Source organism: Acanthochromis polyacanthus, chromosome 21 (genome assembly GCF_021347895.1).
Source record: "Acanthochromis polyacanthus isolate Apoly-LR-REF ecotype Palm Island chromosome 21, KAUST_Apoly_ChrSc, whole genome shotgun sequence".
Lineage (NCBI taxonomy): Eukaryota > Metazoa > Chordata > Actinopteri > Pomacentridae > Acanthochromis > Acanthochromis polyacanthus.
In genome coordinates, this window is record NC_067133.1 from 5214809 (window position 1) to 5231878 (window position 17070).

General features: G+C 39.5%; 1 protein-coding gene across 4 annotated transcripts in view; it reads right to left on the bottom strand.

Annotated features, from left to right (window-relative positions):
- Positions 1 to 10469, bottom strand: part of gucy2ca (guanylate cyclase 2Ca) — a 33776-nt gene extending 23307 nt beyond the window's left edge. The window contains exons 1-4 of one of the 4 annotated variants that reach the window (XM_051941430.1): positions 10171 to 10469; positions 9533 to 9632; positions 5154 to 5205; positions 1877 to 2007 (exon numbers count right to left, since the gene is read on the bottom strand). Coding sequence is in view for 1 of the 4 variants with exons in the window: in XM_022217951.2 (XP_022073643.1) it covers positions 84 to 294 (211 nt within the window). In the remaining 3 variants the exon portion in view is untranslated. Of the gene's footprint in view, positions 1 to 83; positions 1844 to 1876; positions 2008 to 5153; positions 5206 to 6929; positions 7509 to 9532; positions 9633 to 10170 lie in introns of those variants that run through there. The other 3 variants (XM_051941429.1, XM_051941428.1, XM_022217951.2) reach the window with 3 other exon arrangements.
- Positions 10470 to 17070: the final 6601 nt, after the last annotated feature.

A 17070-nucleotide genomic window follows, 5' to 3' on the forward strand; every position in this document is an offset into this window, starting at 1 on the left:
TTTTGGAGTTTTTTCCATTTTCATTGGCTTCCGTAAAGCATTTTGTTGGTGTCAGATTGTTGTCATCTGTGGCCTGTCCATACCTTCTTTATCGTTCTCCAGTTTATCCTGTTCAATTGCACGTTCCACAGCCGCCCGCACAAGACTGAGACTCCAACCGTAAGTGGTGTCTTCCAGCAGTACAACGTTCATGGTGTAGGTACGGTTCGATGACAAACAGTCATCCAGCATCTGGTTGCCGACCACCACCGCTGCCAGCACTCCCAGGTAAAGTAAAGCTTGAAAGCTGTACATCTCGATTCTTGAGGCTTTTCTTTTTCTCTCAGAATACTTCTCCACAGTTTCTACATGTCCATAAGTAAACAGAAATCTGAAAGCACGATTTCACATATTCCACCAAAACAGATCCTCTCCACTGAAGTCCAACAAGAGGAACAAGCAGGGCTCTTCAGTAACGAAGCAGAAACCACAGCGTCACTTTTTTCGCTGTTCAGCAGTCAGAGAAGAAGACAATCCTTTGATTAAGATCTGGACCCCCAAACAGTTTTGGTAAATACAAAAGAAGGCTTGAATTGAAAAGAAAAACAGCAGTCGTCACACCGCTTGTTTCTTCCAGGAAAGCCTCAGATCAATAATCGTCCACCTTGGTACAGGCGGCTGCACCTGTCTTCCATGCGTTAATGAACAACTGTTAAGACAGAGCACGACTTAGAGGGAGGGCAGGGCAGGAAAAGCTCCCATACTCCATCTGAGCTGACACCTCACTAAAGATCATAATTTTCCCTGGTTGTAAATATGAAGTTTAGGCCGCCTGCCTCCATGTTAATGTCTGAGCAAAGTTGATTCCCATGGTGTAATGTAAATGTTAGAATCAAACAGGATCGTCATTGCATTTTCATTTGATAACAGCACATGAAACCTTGTCATGACTGGAAGATCGGAAAAAAGAAATCAGTGTGCACAGTGGAAACTCAACTTTGTTTTTTTCAACACACTGTGGTGCGCTCTGAAGGCTTTCTTCATGGAGAAGTGGGAGATGAGAGCTTGCACGATGAGGGAATCAAAGGTCACAGGAGGCCATAAAAGTGAAGGCTTGTGTGGTGCTAATAAATATTGTCGGCTATAAAAGCAGGGTGGATTAAGCTTATAAAAGCCGCGGCCAAACGGCTCGTAAACCAGTGTCACCTCATTTTGGAAAAACCAGTTACAATCCACATGATTTAATTTCACGTGCCTGTGAAATGCCCTCCATGGACAATAATATGTATGCATGAACCAAAGCTTTAACACGTCATTTGTGTGCTCACATCCATGCAATAATCACATTACAACCTGATTAAGTCAATCTTCCAATTATTGCAGCTGTTACAGAAGCATTCAGTTTATTAAAGCTACATTAAAGTCATTTCTGATTAAAGGGTCTGACAGTAGGATTTCATATATGCCTTAATGCAAACCAACTATCAGCAATGGACTGATGTCTCAAACAACAATCATCTCTGCATTTTTTAAAAAAACTCAAAGAATAAGTGTAGTGGGTAATAAAACATATCTTATTATCATAACAAGATCTGAAGGTGCGCAAGGTCATAATTATAATATTTAATGCATATCGGCTGTTGCTCACATGCTGGCAGGTCAAGGCAACATCAAGGCAACTTTCAGGTACTGGCATGAACATTTGCAGTAACAGTCCAATAATCAGCCTTTACAGTATTCTGTTTCCATTGAGGTGGAAGATCGAGCAGCTTTGACTGCAATGTTACCTTGAAGTACAACAAAACAAACAATAGCTACTGGATGTGACTCCAGTTCATCCATTAAACCAGCTAGTGTCAAGAACCACGCAGCAGTCTTTTAGCCCAGAAGTACCTACCTTGGATTATCTTTTTCAACCACTAGAATGGCCCTGAAAAATGCTCTACAGGGCTGGTTCTCGTGATTGGAACAAGATGCAAGAAAATAGAGTGCGAGTTCATGGCAAAGATGTCAAACATGGTCTTCTATCTGAAATGGAAAACCAGAATGTAATGAATGTTGTTTATAAGCCACATCACTACTGATGGTCATGATTCCCTGAGGTTTACAATCTATCTCAATCTCTGTAATCTTGCAATGTTGCGCTACATTTCTGTCAAAATGCAGGAATGTTACTATTGTGGGGCCTGTGTTTTTAATATAGGAAATCAAAATTCTTAGTCGGGACTTTTTGATTTTACATCAGAACAAAGAGTTTTACTATTGGAAGGTGATACACTTTAGCATCATTACATTGTAATGTTATATATTGTATATAAACATGCCGCACTCTTAGGTTCTTATAACCTTGCTTGTGCCAGAGCTCAAAATTTCCAGTCGTATATTACACAGCCTTCTGTCCGGGCTCACAGGCTCATAAACATCTCAGACAAACATACATAAATGACGTTGTAATAGCACGGTTAGCTTGGAGCACAGAGCCATTTAGTCCCATTACGGCCCCATGTGAAGAGGCCATGTATCTGTCTTTACCTGGCCTTTTATCAGGTGGAAAGGGGAAACATTCATGTGTTTAACGGAAGAGGACTCTTTTTTTTATTGCCTCATCGTGGCTTTTTAGTAGCAACCAAACACTGTTACCAACAGCTGTTGTTGTTAGTCTGAAAAAATGGCTCCAAATCACTTTCCGTTGAACACAAAAGTAGATAAGAGGGCTGCTTTAATGGAAGAGCACAACCCAATTCACAGAGGCCCCATCAGGTGCTTTAAGATCTAGGTCATATATACAAGTTGCACAGATACTAAAATATCTGTAATTAATTGTAATTACAAGGAAAGTATATAGAATTAGGCATGCAATGTGTAATTTAAGATTAAACTTCTGTCCTTGCTGAAATGCATTTGATATTGTCTAAACTAAAAAAAAATCAGTCAGCAATAAATCAAGTCAGGAATTTTACTGACTATGAATTAATCCCAATCTGCTGCTACTATTACTAATAGTGAAAATAACAGTATTTTCTCGTTAAAAAGAATCAAATAAAAAAATTAAATTAATGATTTAAAAACAGACAATTAATTTAAAAAATGCATAAATGCTATATTATAGAAATATAAAACAAATTATAATATATATAAAAATATATATAGAATACAATATAAAAGTCATTAAAAGTATAAAACCTTTTAATGGCTTGTGCCATGATGCGGTAGGTTAAGGAAGTCAGGAAGACAGACTAATGCGTGTTTGTTTCAGTGTTTTTACGGGATGAGTTGACGATAACAACAAACAGAAAACAGCCAACCACATCGTTTAAATATAGGTCAAAGATATAAGACCATATCTGCGGGGGTTGGAGAAAGTCAGATAAAGAAGCATTGTAAAATGTCAGAAGCTAATGATTAGTCTGTTCACGATTAGTCATAAATTGCCAACTACTGCCTCCTTCCTTACACAATTTGATCATATCACATGGCAATTTGCTCATAAATCGAGTGCATAATTAACTAACTGACCTACGAGACAGAAACTTTTGCCGTTTGCCACACTTATGCGAAATCCGCAAGTCAGACAAACCATATAAAGCAAAAAAGGTCAGAACACAAGCTAACCCGTGCTTACCCCATTACATCATATCAATGTAATATTAATCCCATAAAAACTGGGTCATACCAGATAGCAAACTATGGGTGAATCAATGTTGAATCTATGTTGAGACCTAACGTAGAAATTATACAGAAAGTGCAAGGTTGATAAAATGTTGAGTCAACGTTTGCTTTCATAGATTACATGTTTGCAAACATAGATTCAACATTAATTAAACATTGACCTGTCAAACATTTTAATTAAACCAAAATACAATGTAGATTCAATGGTATCTTTTAAACACAAACTTCAATGTTGACAAAATGTTGTTGAATCAACGTTGATCCAACCATCAGTCTTCAACCGTAACCACAGTTCAACCTTCTTAACCCTAATTCAACATTGATTTAACATCTTTTGCTATCTGGGTAAAGTGTGATTTATGGTTGAAAAGCAAACGTTGACTCAACATTTTATCAACCTTGCGCTTTCTGTATAATTTCGACATTAGGTCTCAACATAGATTCAACATTGATTCACCCATAGTTTGCTATCTGGGTATTACTTTGTGTTCTCACATTATCACCAGTCCTGAAATGCAAGATAAAAGATGCAAGTGATTCACGGTGCCAGTATTAACCCCTGTTACCTGATCTTTACAGGTTATGAAAAGAACGGAAAAACACTAGAAATACACTACTGTCCAAAAGTTTGGGGTCACTCAAGGAAATTTCATGTTTTCCATGAAAACTCACACTTATTCATGTACTAGCATAACTGCACAATGGTTTCTAATCAAATTAGCCTTTCAGCACCATTAGCTAACACATTAGAACACAGGAGTGATGGTTGCTGGAAATGTTCCTCTGTACCCCTATGGAGATATTCCATTAAAAATCAGCTGTTTCCAACTAGAATAATCATTTACCACATTAACCATGTCTAGACTGGATTTATGATTCATTTAATGTCATCTCCATTGGAAAAAAAAATGCTTTTCAACAAAAAGGATATTTCTAAGTGACACCATCCTTATATCAAACCAGATGAGCCCTCAGTAGAGGGCAGAACCACGCCCTCTGCTGGCGAAAACCCTGTCCTCCCTATACAACTGATGCAATATGTATCAATTTTGATCATCGTACGTATCTCCCTCCCTACTTGATCTGCTGACCTTTAACTCCACAACTGAGCAGGGGACCTTAGACTGATCTTCAGTGCCAAGTTTGATTATCCTGACTTCAGTGGTTGCAGAGATATCGGACCGGACATAGCCACATACATACATACATACATACATACATACATACATACATACATACTGTCCGCCAGTCTAGCCTTCTTTAACCCTTGCCTCAGGTTAAATCTGGTCCAGCTCTCCGTTTAAAGGGTTAGATTCTATCTGCCTATTAGTATTCCACCTAACAGGATTCAGCAGAATAATTAAGCTGGAGTCGAGGGATACTCGCCTAGGTTCTAACTGCCTTACATCCAAACGTCTCACCCCTCTTATCTGATAAATACTATCCCACTAAGCAGCCCTTCTAAGTAGTAGTTATTGATTTATCATACATACATACATACTTACCCAGCCAGATACCGCACCGAATGCAATAACCCCGCCGATGTATCCGTCGGTCCTGGTTAAATATAAAAAAATATCTGCAGTTTTACATGATAAACAGAAATAATGATAAAGATTTGTCACTTTTGCATGTCATACACTGTTTGTTGTTCCCTACCCTCCACAGTGTGGCTGATGCTGGACTTATGACAAATTAAGAATGCTGTGTCAGATTCCTTAAGTTAAATTACACCTATTTTAAAGCTTTTTTAATAGTATTACACATCTTGCTCAGTACCATAAATAAAAGTAGAACATGGGAGCCACAGTTCCTCTCCTCAGAGGCTCCATCCTGCTCCCTTTCTGCCCTCTTGTGACTGTGCTGCATTAGAGGCTAATATTGTCAGATTGCATAATCCTGTCTCTTCTATCTTGATGATTTACTCACTGATTTCTTCTGCTTCTTCTTCTGCTTCTTCTTCTTTTTTTTTTTTTTTTAGGCAACACACCAAAGAGGCACAATGTCACCTGGATTTGTAAATAAATAAAGAAAACAACCTGTAGTCGTCCTGATTGATCCATTTAAGAGTTCTTTCAGTGAGTATAGTACATTAAATGCAAGCTCACAGGTTAAATTTAGTTGAGCGAGTCTGTTGTCTGACCGTTTTCAAAGTGGTATCTGACCTACGTGCTCCTGGCCACACATACTGCAGCTCTGCGTTGTCTGCGACTTGTTTTACTGTTGGTAGCCGGTGTGTCTTGTGTTGTATCTGAGAGCATTAACATGTGTTTGCTGCCTTTTATGCCAAACGGAACGGGGTCACGATGAAAGACAAATATAACAGAAGTCTTAAAATAGAGTGCGGTCTAAAATAAAACTGAACTCCTGAGGCCAAACTTAAACACAATACCAACACCCACAACGAACAAAAGAAAGCAATAAACAAGCTCAGAGTTCACAGAAATGACTAAACAAACCTCAAACCACACACATTACAGAACTCACAGGACACGAGTAACACCTAAGCTAGTTGGATCATTTGAACATTGAAAAGCGGAGCAGTTAAGAACTCAAAGACACCTGAGATGTGAGCCTGACTACATGTTGCTTTTGTGGCGGAGTCAAAAAGGTTGGAAATCGCTGGTTTAATCTGTACCTGTGTTGTATTTTAAAAGCTTCTTACATTCATTATTGTGTAAAATCTGCATCTTAAAGGTAACTGAAGCTGTGGGACAAACATAGTAGAATATCCATCCATTCTCTGTACACTGCTTTATCTTCACTAGGGTCGCGGGGGGTGCTGGATCCTATCCCAGCTGACTCGGGCGAAGGCAGGGGACACCCAGGACAGGTCACCAGTCTGTCACAGGGCTACATATACAGACAAACAATCACACTCACATTCACACCTACGGGTAATTTAGAATAGTCAATTAACCTCATCATATTTTTGGAATGTGGGAGGAAGCCGGAGTGCCCGGAGAAAACCGACGCATGCACAGAGAGAACGTGCAAACTCCATGCAGAAAGATCCCAGGCCCAGGCTGGGATTTGAACCGGGGATCTTCTTGCTGCAAAGTGCTAACCACTACTCCACTACTCCACTGTGCAGCCTCATAGTAGAATAGATAGTACTAAATTTCCATCTGAAATGAAGGGAGGTGGAGGGATAATGTCATGTAAAATGGAAATACTCAAGTAAAGCACCTCAAAATTATGCTCAACTACAGCACTTGAGTTAGCTAGTTATGTAGCTGCTAGCAGAAACTACATGAGAGTCACCAAGAGGAGCTGCTCACATGAAATCACAGCCGCCATGTGGACAGGTTGATTGTAGATTTATAGCCAGGTGGGGTAATTGCTGCAGTCCTGTCTGAGGAGGAAACCAGGCTGTGGAACAATCAGCCAGATCAGTGGGTGGGGAGAAAGTCTGAAGCCCCAGGCCAGTCATCTGATGCCAGTCAGGTGGAGTCTGGAGCTTCATCTTTAGCCAGCTGGGATCAATTCCATGCAACTATCTCCCTACATAGAGCCCACAAATGATCCACCACAACAACATAAGGCATCCAGGGCTGCAACAATCTATCAAATCCAATCTGAGGCTAACTAATGTTATGTAACCTAATCTGAAACTGTGTCAGTCTGTCTTATTTTAGATCATCTAATTGAATCCAACCTAACAGAATAAGACAGATGAGCCTGTAAGATTAGAAAAGGTTTGGAGAAAAAAGGGCTCACTTGTTGTCATGGTTACAGTGACGTCGTGCTGCTATCTTGGAATGATACATAAATCATTAACAAATCCGTGGATCCAGACTATAAGCCGCATCACTGCTAAAATGGAACCACTTGGTCCTCATGTCATTTCAGACCTTCCCTGAAAATGTAATCTGCTTTTGAGTAATGTTGGGAACAGACAGACAAACAGACGTCAGCCATCACATAACTACTCTGCATTTGTTGGTGGAGTAACAAATAAAGAATGTCACCTTCTTTTCTTTGATTTTATCGGATAGCTGTATCATCACATGGCAGGATCCAAACAGTCTCTAAACAGAGATCAAGGCTACATGAAAATTATGCATTCGGCACAGCATGTGACCTCCTTGATGAGTTCAGTCTTCTGGCATGTCTCTGATTGTGCATAATCTCATTTATTGAAAGTTTTTTTTTATCCTGTGAAATCACTGATTTATGCCCACATTTCTATTTTTAGCAAATATTGTATAATTATGAACAACTTTTGGAGGCATATCATGTGTATTATTTCTGACTTTTCAGTTTTGCTGCTTAAATGCAAATTTAATGACTAGTTTTTTAAAAAGTGGTCTGCCATGGGGTGTATTGGGATTATAGTCCTGTATTACATCACAGTGCTTCAGGAGAACTTAAATTCTTGAAATTCATTTAACATATTTTATCCAGCCCTGCGACAGACTGGCGACCAGTCGGCTGAGATAGGCTCCACCCCCCCCACCCCCGCGACCCTAGTGAGGATAAAGTGGTGTATAGAGAATGGATGGATGGATGGATATTTTATCCAAATTGCCAAAAAGTGCAGAAAGTATACAAACACCAATAAAACTACAACGTTAATGTTCTCGCGTCTCCCTTGTAGAATCTATTTAATGGTACCTGCTTCCTTTCTACTGGTGGGAAATCAGTTTTAATTTGAAAGACCAGTAGGTGAATGAAATTTAGTTTGAGTTACAACATAAAAAACAACATTCGGAAAATTCAGCTGCCACACAACTACAGAATCAGAATCAGAAAAGCTTTTATTGCCAAGTGAGTACACACAAGGAATTTGACTTGGTGTATAGAGAGACTTTCCAGAGACTTTTAAAAATTTTTTTTGCACAATCCACATCCACAGATCACACACATTTTTAGCTACTTTCTACAAGAGACATCCTGCCTATTTCAACTGCCTGTAGTCTGATCTGTGAGCCCCCCCTCCTGGACAAATCTAAGTTTAACCCCTGAGTATTATTATTGTTCTAATGATTTAATGTAAATGAAAATATGAGTCAAAGGAGTCAAAGCAGTACTTGTAGGGATGTTACATCACAAAACACAACTTCCACTGAGGTGACAAACAACAACAAAATAAAATAGTATAAAAATATTTCGAATAAGATAAGATAGCATCCTCAAAGTGCAAATTAAAGTTGAATGTGCAAAGTCCCTGTAAAGATAAGCTGCCTGTCCGTACACATTGTTCATTGTTGTTGCAGTAAGCAGGAAAGATTTTCTCTACCTAGAAGGATGTTAAGTATTGTCTGTTATGTTTACCAGGTTGTGCAACATTCTTTTCTCATCAATCACGTCAGAGAAGCACAAAGTGTTCTTTGTTTTTTATCTTTTTATTGACTTTCTTTAGTGTCACTGGCTCCGATGCTGCTGCCAGGTGACACTTGGAGCAACAGATTTGCAGCGTCTTTGACTTCACTTGCTCATTGCAATACATTTATCTCTGCCGTTTGTTGTCATGCTTGTTCTTCTCACTGTCTTATCAGCTCCTTTTGTATACATATTTACACTTTTTATCTATTTGTCTTATTTGTACTTTACACCACAAGAGTCGTCTTTAAATTTTGTTGTACATTATGTGTGTAATGACAATAAAAAGCATTGTATTTTATTCTTTAAGCAGGATTTATCTTACAAGACGTTCACCTGTAATGCAGCATTTCTATTTTCCTTTATTGGTGCTTGCATTATACTGTTCCGCCAATGTATGATGTTTACAGATCAAATCAAATCCATCTTTATTGTCATTTAGCTGTACATGCAAGCATAGTGCAGGCAAAATGAGACGGCGTTTCTCTAGGAATCCAATAAAGACAGACAAACAATGACACATCCACACCTATGAACAATTTTAGAATCATCAATTTACCTCAGCATGTTTTTGGACTGTGGGAGGAAGCCGGAGTGCCTCTTGAGAACTCATGCATGCACAGAGAGAACATGTAAACCCCATGCAGAAAGTTCCCAGGCTGGATCCAACAAAATAGCAAAACAAAACAAAAAAAAACTAACGTAAAACACACACATCTGAGAAGTATTGCAGCTAAAATGTGATTGAAATTGTCTCTTTAAAGTGTCCATAGTAGCAGCCTGTGGTTAAAGTGTCAGTTAATGTTACTAAATAGTTTAAATCTATAATTAAAGTGCAGTAATGTGCAAATTCCTGATCAACTATTAAAATTCAGCATTCTTGTGGGAGGAAACTGTTGATCAGTCTGGTGTTTCTGGCGATTATTCCAGTTTCGGCTGATTGAGACAGATCAATTAATGACCAATGTTGTCTGTGCTGTTTTTATTGTTAGTCTTCTGTCTATTTTTACTGAAAAGCCCAACAAGAGAGGAGAGTTGTAAGTTAGCTTAGCGCTATGTACTCTACATGCAGTACATGGGATGTTTTCTCTATTAATTACAGGGTTGCTGATCAAATAAATACATAAAATAAAATCTCATAGCTCTTCTGCATGTTGTGCTGATGAGATATAATAAAGAAAGAAAGATAAACACAACTCTAACGAGCCGTTTATCCCGCTCCGTGCCCTCCACCAGTCCTTCTCTTCACTTTGTAGGTAAAAGGTCGCTCACTGTTGACTGTAATGCCAGCGCTCCGCACTGCGGTCAAGCCAGCCGCCTCTCGTTTCTCCGTAGTCAAGCCAGCCGCTCCTACATTTTCAGTGCGCTCTTATCGTCAGCTTACGGTAAATGCACGACCGCGCATCAACTATTTCCGGTTTAAAAAATAAAGCGCTGCATTCGCAGATGTATTATACAGGGATGTTTTAAGTAACTGACTCAGCTTAAAGCTGCTGTCCGGAGTTTCCGTTTGTTTTCAATTTATGTATCATTTTCTAACAAAGCTTAAATGTGTTAGTCTAGTTCGATACTATAATATAATGTTAGTATGACGCGATATGAAAATTTATTCCTGAGCTCCGCCTTCCTCTCATAGACCCCCATGTTATTCCAAAAAGCGCCGGTCGCTGCCGACCAATCAAGTTCGAGCTTCAGCTTTGTCATGCTGTCAATCAGCGGTTACGCGCACAGCAAGCAAACCCATGCAGAGCTGTGGGAGAGCTCCGCACTACGCAACCGTGCGCACATTTGTTTTGCTTGTGGAGGAGAGAGCATCAGGGCTCAGCAACTTCCAGAAAAGTTACCAGTCCCACGGCTTGTCAGGCCAAGAGACTGCAGGACGTTTTTTGGCTCGGGGTGCTCGCGTCGCTCCCCGACCACGGCCTCCATAGCCCGCCTGACGGCTTCGTTTAGATGCCCGACCTCTGGAGGAAGATGTTGGGGCGTCTGGGACATACTCTTCGTCAGAGGAGTCATGCAATTCTGAACTCTAGATAGAAATAAATAAACAATGTAACACATATACACGCGTAAATGCACGAAGTTTGATAAACAACGTAATCGAGAGGGATACACGAGTGTAATCACATATTGAAACTTTACTCGTTCGTCCTAGCAGATTCATGTTATTTTGGTATTAGGACAAGTTAGACTCAATACAGCATTCTAACGTAATTCATTTATTATTTACTAAATGTACTAAATGTAGAAGAGGGGAAAACAGCAAAACAGGCAAGATGCTGCTGCACTCCGGGCACCCCTCTCATGTACTGCTAATAAAAAGCTAATATTTACTGTAAAAAAACTGTTAAAAATCAATAAAGACCAGAAATCAAATATAAATTAGCGTATGTTGACCATCCTTAGTAGCACTATCATTCTGCATTAGTTTGGGGTCAATACGTCACATGACCTGAGAGCTATTGAGCTAAAATGCTCATATTTACTGTCAAAAAACTGTTAAAAATCAATAATGTCCTAAAATCAAATATACATAATGTAACATAACGTCATGTCAGGTCTTTGATCTTCCTTTTTCTGCCTCACGTAAGTTAACCGTTAATTATCAATGAAATAAGTATCCAATCGACTGAGCCCGTAACACACGTGCTGCTCAATATCCAGAACACCATTTGGAGTCAGAGTTGTGCGATGGGTCGTTTGAAAAAAGGCAGAAAAAGGAAGAGCAAAGACCTGACGTGACGTTATGTTACATTATGTTATGATACATTACGGCACTCAAATATAGGGATTTGTAGTTCATAGATTCTTTGTCACACTTAGAAACATTGAATAAACATTTGGACACAATTAATATGTTTTGTGAATTTTTCATGTATTTTATACTGTAATTATGAGCATTACAGCTCTATAAGTCCCAGGTCATGTGATCTTTTTGCTAAATAGATTTAGACCTGGTTTATTACACAGACTTTATGATTGCTTTTGGAGACTATTAATATTTTTTTTAGTGAGTTTTTAATTAATTTCAATATGTAAATATTAGTATTTTAGCTCAATAGTTCCCAAGTCATGTGACCTACAGACACCAAATCTATGCAGGATTAGAGCATCTCATAGAGTGATCAAGACACAGCACTTTTTATTCCATCTGGATACTTTGCATATTTTATATTGATATTTAACTGTAAATATTAGCATGTTGGCTCAATAGCTCCCAGGTCATGCGACCTAGAGACTCCAAATCAATAAGGATTGACAGGGCTATAAAAGGTGATCAAGACACACCAGGTTTTATTACATTTGAATGCTTTATGAATTTATTAATAATTTTTACAGTAAGTATTAGCATTTTAGCTCAATAGCTACCAAGTCATGTGACCCAAAGACTCCAAATCTATTTGGGATTATAGTATGAAACAGAATGATCAAGACACAGCACTTTTTATACCATTTGGATACTTAATGAATTTATTATTAATTTTTTACAGTAAGTATTAGCATTTCAGCTCAATAGCTCTCAGGTCATGTGACGTATTGACCCCAAACTAATGCAGAATGATAGTGCTACTAAGTATGATCAACATACGGCAATTTATATTTGATTTCTGGTCTTTATTGATTTTTAACAGTTTTTTGACAGTAAATATTAGCATTTTCGCTCAATAGCTCTCAGGTCATGTGACGTATTGATGCAGAATGATAGTCCTACTAAGGATGGTCAACATATACTCCTATACTCCCTATGCCTATCTCACTCACTCACACCTGGAATCGATTCCCGGCCTCCCGGGTGCCAGCCAGCCACTCTACCCATTGAGCTATACTCCCTATGGCTATCTCACTCACACCTATACTCCCTATGCCTATCTCACTCACATACTCCCTATGCTTGTCTTAATCACTCACTCACACCTGGAATCGAACGCCGGCCTCCCGGGTGCCAGCCAGCCACTCTACCCACTGAGCTAAACTCCCTATCTCACTCACATACTCATCTCACTCCCTATGCCTATCTCACTCACTCACTCCTATACTCCTTATGCTTATCTTAATCACTCACTCACACCTGGAATTGAACACCGGCCTCCCGGGTGCCAGCCAGCCACTCTACCCATTGAGCTATACTCCCTATGCCTATCTCACTCACCCACTGAGCTATACTCCCTATGCCTATCTCACTCACTCCTATACTCCCTCTGCCTATCTCACTCACTCGTGGAATCGAGCCCCGGCCTCCCAGGTGCCAACCAGCCACTCTACCCACTGAGCAATACTCCCTACGCCTATCTCTCTCACTCCTATACTCCCTTTGCCTATCTCACTCACACCTGGAATCCAACCCTGGCCTCCCCGGTGCCAGCCAGCCACTCTACTCACTGAGCTCTACTCCCTGTGCTTATCTCACTCACATACTCATCTCACTCACTCACTCTCTCCTATACCAATATCGCTCACTCACTCCTATACTCCCTATGCCAATCCCACTCACTCACACCTGGAATCCAACCCCGGCCTCCCGGGTGCCAACCAGCCACTCTACCCACTGAGCTATACTCCCTATGCCTTTCTCACTCACACCTGGAATCGAACCCCGGCCTCCCAGGTGCCAGCCAGCCACTCTACCCACTGAGATATACTCACTATGCCTATCAGACCCACTCACTTCTATACTCCCTATGCCTGTCTCACTCACATACTCGTCTCACCCACTCACTTCTATACTCCCTATGCCGATCCCACTCACTCCTGGAATCAAACCCCGGCCTCCCGCGTGCCATTCTACCCACTGAGCTATACTCCCTCTGTCTGTTTCACTCACCCACTGAGCTACACTCCCTATGCCTATCTTACTCACACCTGGAATCGAACCCCAGCCTCCCGGGTGCCAGCCAGCCACTCTACCCACTGAGCTATACTCCCTATGTCTATCTGACTCACTGCTATACTCCTTATGCCTATTTCACTCTCTCACCCACCCACTCACTCCTATACTCCCTTCGCCTATCTCGCTGACTCACTCCTATACTCCCGTTGCCTATCTCACTCACACCTGGAAGCAATCCCCGGCCTCCCGGGTGCCAGCCAGCCACTCTACCCACTGAGCGATACCCCCTATGCCTATCTCACTCACTCCTATACTCCCTATGCCTTTCTCACTCACTCCTATACTCCCTATGCCTATTTCACTCAGCCACTGAGCTATACTTCCTATGCGTATCTTACTCACACCTGGAATCGAACCCCAGCCTCCCTGGGTGGCAGCCAGCCACTCTACCCACTGAGCTATACTCCCTATGCCTATCTCATTCACTGCTATACTCATCACACTCACTCACTCCTATACTCCCTATGCCTATCTCACTCACTCCTATACTCATCACACTCACTCACTCCTATACTCCCTATGCCTATCTCACTCACTCACACCTGGAATCCAGCCCCGGCCTCCCGGGTGCCAACCAGCCACTCTACCCACTGAGTGATACTTCTGCCTTTTTTCAAACGACCCATCGCACAACTCTGACTCCAAATGGTGTTCTGGATATTGAGTAGCTAGTGTGTTACGGGCTCAGTCGATTGGATACTTATTTCATTGATAATTAACGGTTAACTTAAGTGAGGCAGAAAAAGGAAGAGCAAAGACCTGACATGACGTTATGTTACATTATGTTATTATACATTACGGCGCTCAAATATAGGGATTTGTAGTTCATAGATTCTTTGTCACACTTAGAAACATTGAATGAACATTTGGACACAATTAATATGTTTCGTGAATTTTTCATGTATTTTATACTGTAATTATGAGCATTACAGCTCTATAAGTCCCAGGTCATGTGATCTTTTGGCTAAATAGATTTAGACCTGGTTTATTACACAGACTTTATGATTGCTTTTGGAGACTATTAATATTTTTTTAAGTGAGTTTTTAATTAATTTCAATATGTAAATATTAGTATTTTAGCTTAATAGCTCCCAAGTCATGTGACCTACAGACACCAAATCTATGCAGGATTAGAGCATCTCATAGAGTGATCAAGACACAGCACTTTTTATTCCATCTGGATACTTTGCATATTTTATATTGATATTTAACTGTAAATATTAGCATGTTGGCTCAATAGCTCCCAGGTCATGCGACCGAGAGACTCCAAATCAATAAGGATTGACAGGGCTATAAAAGGTGATCAAGACACACCAGGTTTTATTACATTTGAATGCTTTATGAATTTATTATTAATTTTTTACAGTAAGTATTATCATTTTAGCTCAATAGCTACCAAGTCATGTGACCCAAAGACTCCAAATCTATTTGGGATTATAGTATGAAACAGACTGATCAAGACACAGCACTTTTTATACCATTTGGATACTTAATGAATTTATTATTAATTTTTTACAGTAAATATTAGCATTTTAGCTCAATAGCTCTCAGGTCATGTGACGTATTGACCCCAAACCGGTGCAGAATGATAGTGCTACTAAGGATGGTCAACATACGGCAATTTATATTTGATTTTAGGACATTATTGGTTTTTAACAGTTTTTTGACAGTAAATATTAGCATTTTCGCTCAATAGCTCTCAGGTCATGTGACGTATTGACCCCAAACTAATGCAGAATGATAGTGCTACTAAGGATGGTCAACATACGGCAATTTATATTTGATTTTAGGACATTATTGGTTTTTAACAGTTTTTTGACAGTAAATATTAGCATTTTAGCTCAATAGCTCTCAGGTCATGTGACGTATTGACCCCAAACTAATGCAGAATGATAGTGCTACTAAGGATGGTCAACATACGCCAATAGATATTTGATTTCTGGTCTTTATTGATTTTTAACAGTTTTTTTACAGTAAATATTAGCATTTTAGCTCAATAGCTCTCAGGTCATGTGACGTATTGACCCCAAACCAGTGCAGAATGATAGTGCTACTAAGGATGGTCAACATACGCCAATTGATATTTGATTTCTGGTCTTTATTGATTTTTAACAGTTTTTTTACAGTAAATATTAGTATTTTAGCTCAATAGCTCTCAGGTCATGTGACGTATTGACCCCAAACTAATGCAGAATGATAGTGCCACTAAGGATGGTCAACATACGCCAAATTATATTTGATTTCTGGTCATTATTGATTTTTAACAGTTTTTGACAGTAAATATTAGCTTTTTTGCTCAATAGCTCTCAGGTCATGTGACATATTGACCCCAAACTAATGCAGAATGATAGTGCTACTAAGTATGGTCAACATACGGCAATTTATATTTGATTTCTGGTCTTCATTGATTTTTAACAGTTTTTTTACAGTAAATATTAGCATTTTTGCTCAATAGCTCTCAGGTCATGTGACGTATTGACCCCAAACTAATGCAGAATGATAGTGCTACTAAGTATGGTCAACATACGCCAATTTATATTTGATTTCTGGTCTTTATTGATTTTTAACAGTTTTTTTACAGTAAATATTAGCATTTTAGCTCAATAGCTCTCAGGTCATGTGACGTATTGACCCCAAACCAGTGCAGAATGATAGTGCTACTAAAGATGGTCAACATACGCCAAATTATATTTGATTTTCAGACATTATTGATTTTTAACAGTTTTTTGACAGTAAATATTAGCATTTTCGCTCAATAGCTCTCAGGTCATGTGACGTATTGACCCCAAACTAATGCAGAATGATAGTGCTACTAAGGATGGTCAACATACGCCAACTGATATTTGATTTCTGGTCTTTATTGATTTTTAACAGTTTTTTTACAGTAAATATTAGCATTTTAGCTCAATAGCTCTCAGGTCATGTGACGTATTGACCCCAAACCAGTGCAGAATGATAGTGCTACTAAAGATGGTCAACATACGGCAATTTATATTTGATTTTAGGACATTATTGATTTTTAACAGGTTTTTGACAGTAAATATTAGTTTTTTTGCTCAATAGCTCTCAGGTCATGTGACGTATTGACCCCAAACCAGTGCAGAATGATAGTGCTACTAAAGATGGTCAACATACGCCAAATTATATTTGATTTTCGGACATTATTGATTTTTAACAGTTTTTTGACAGTAAATATTAGCATTTTCGCT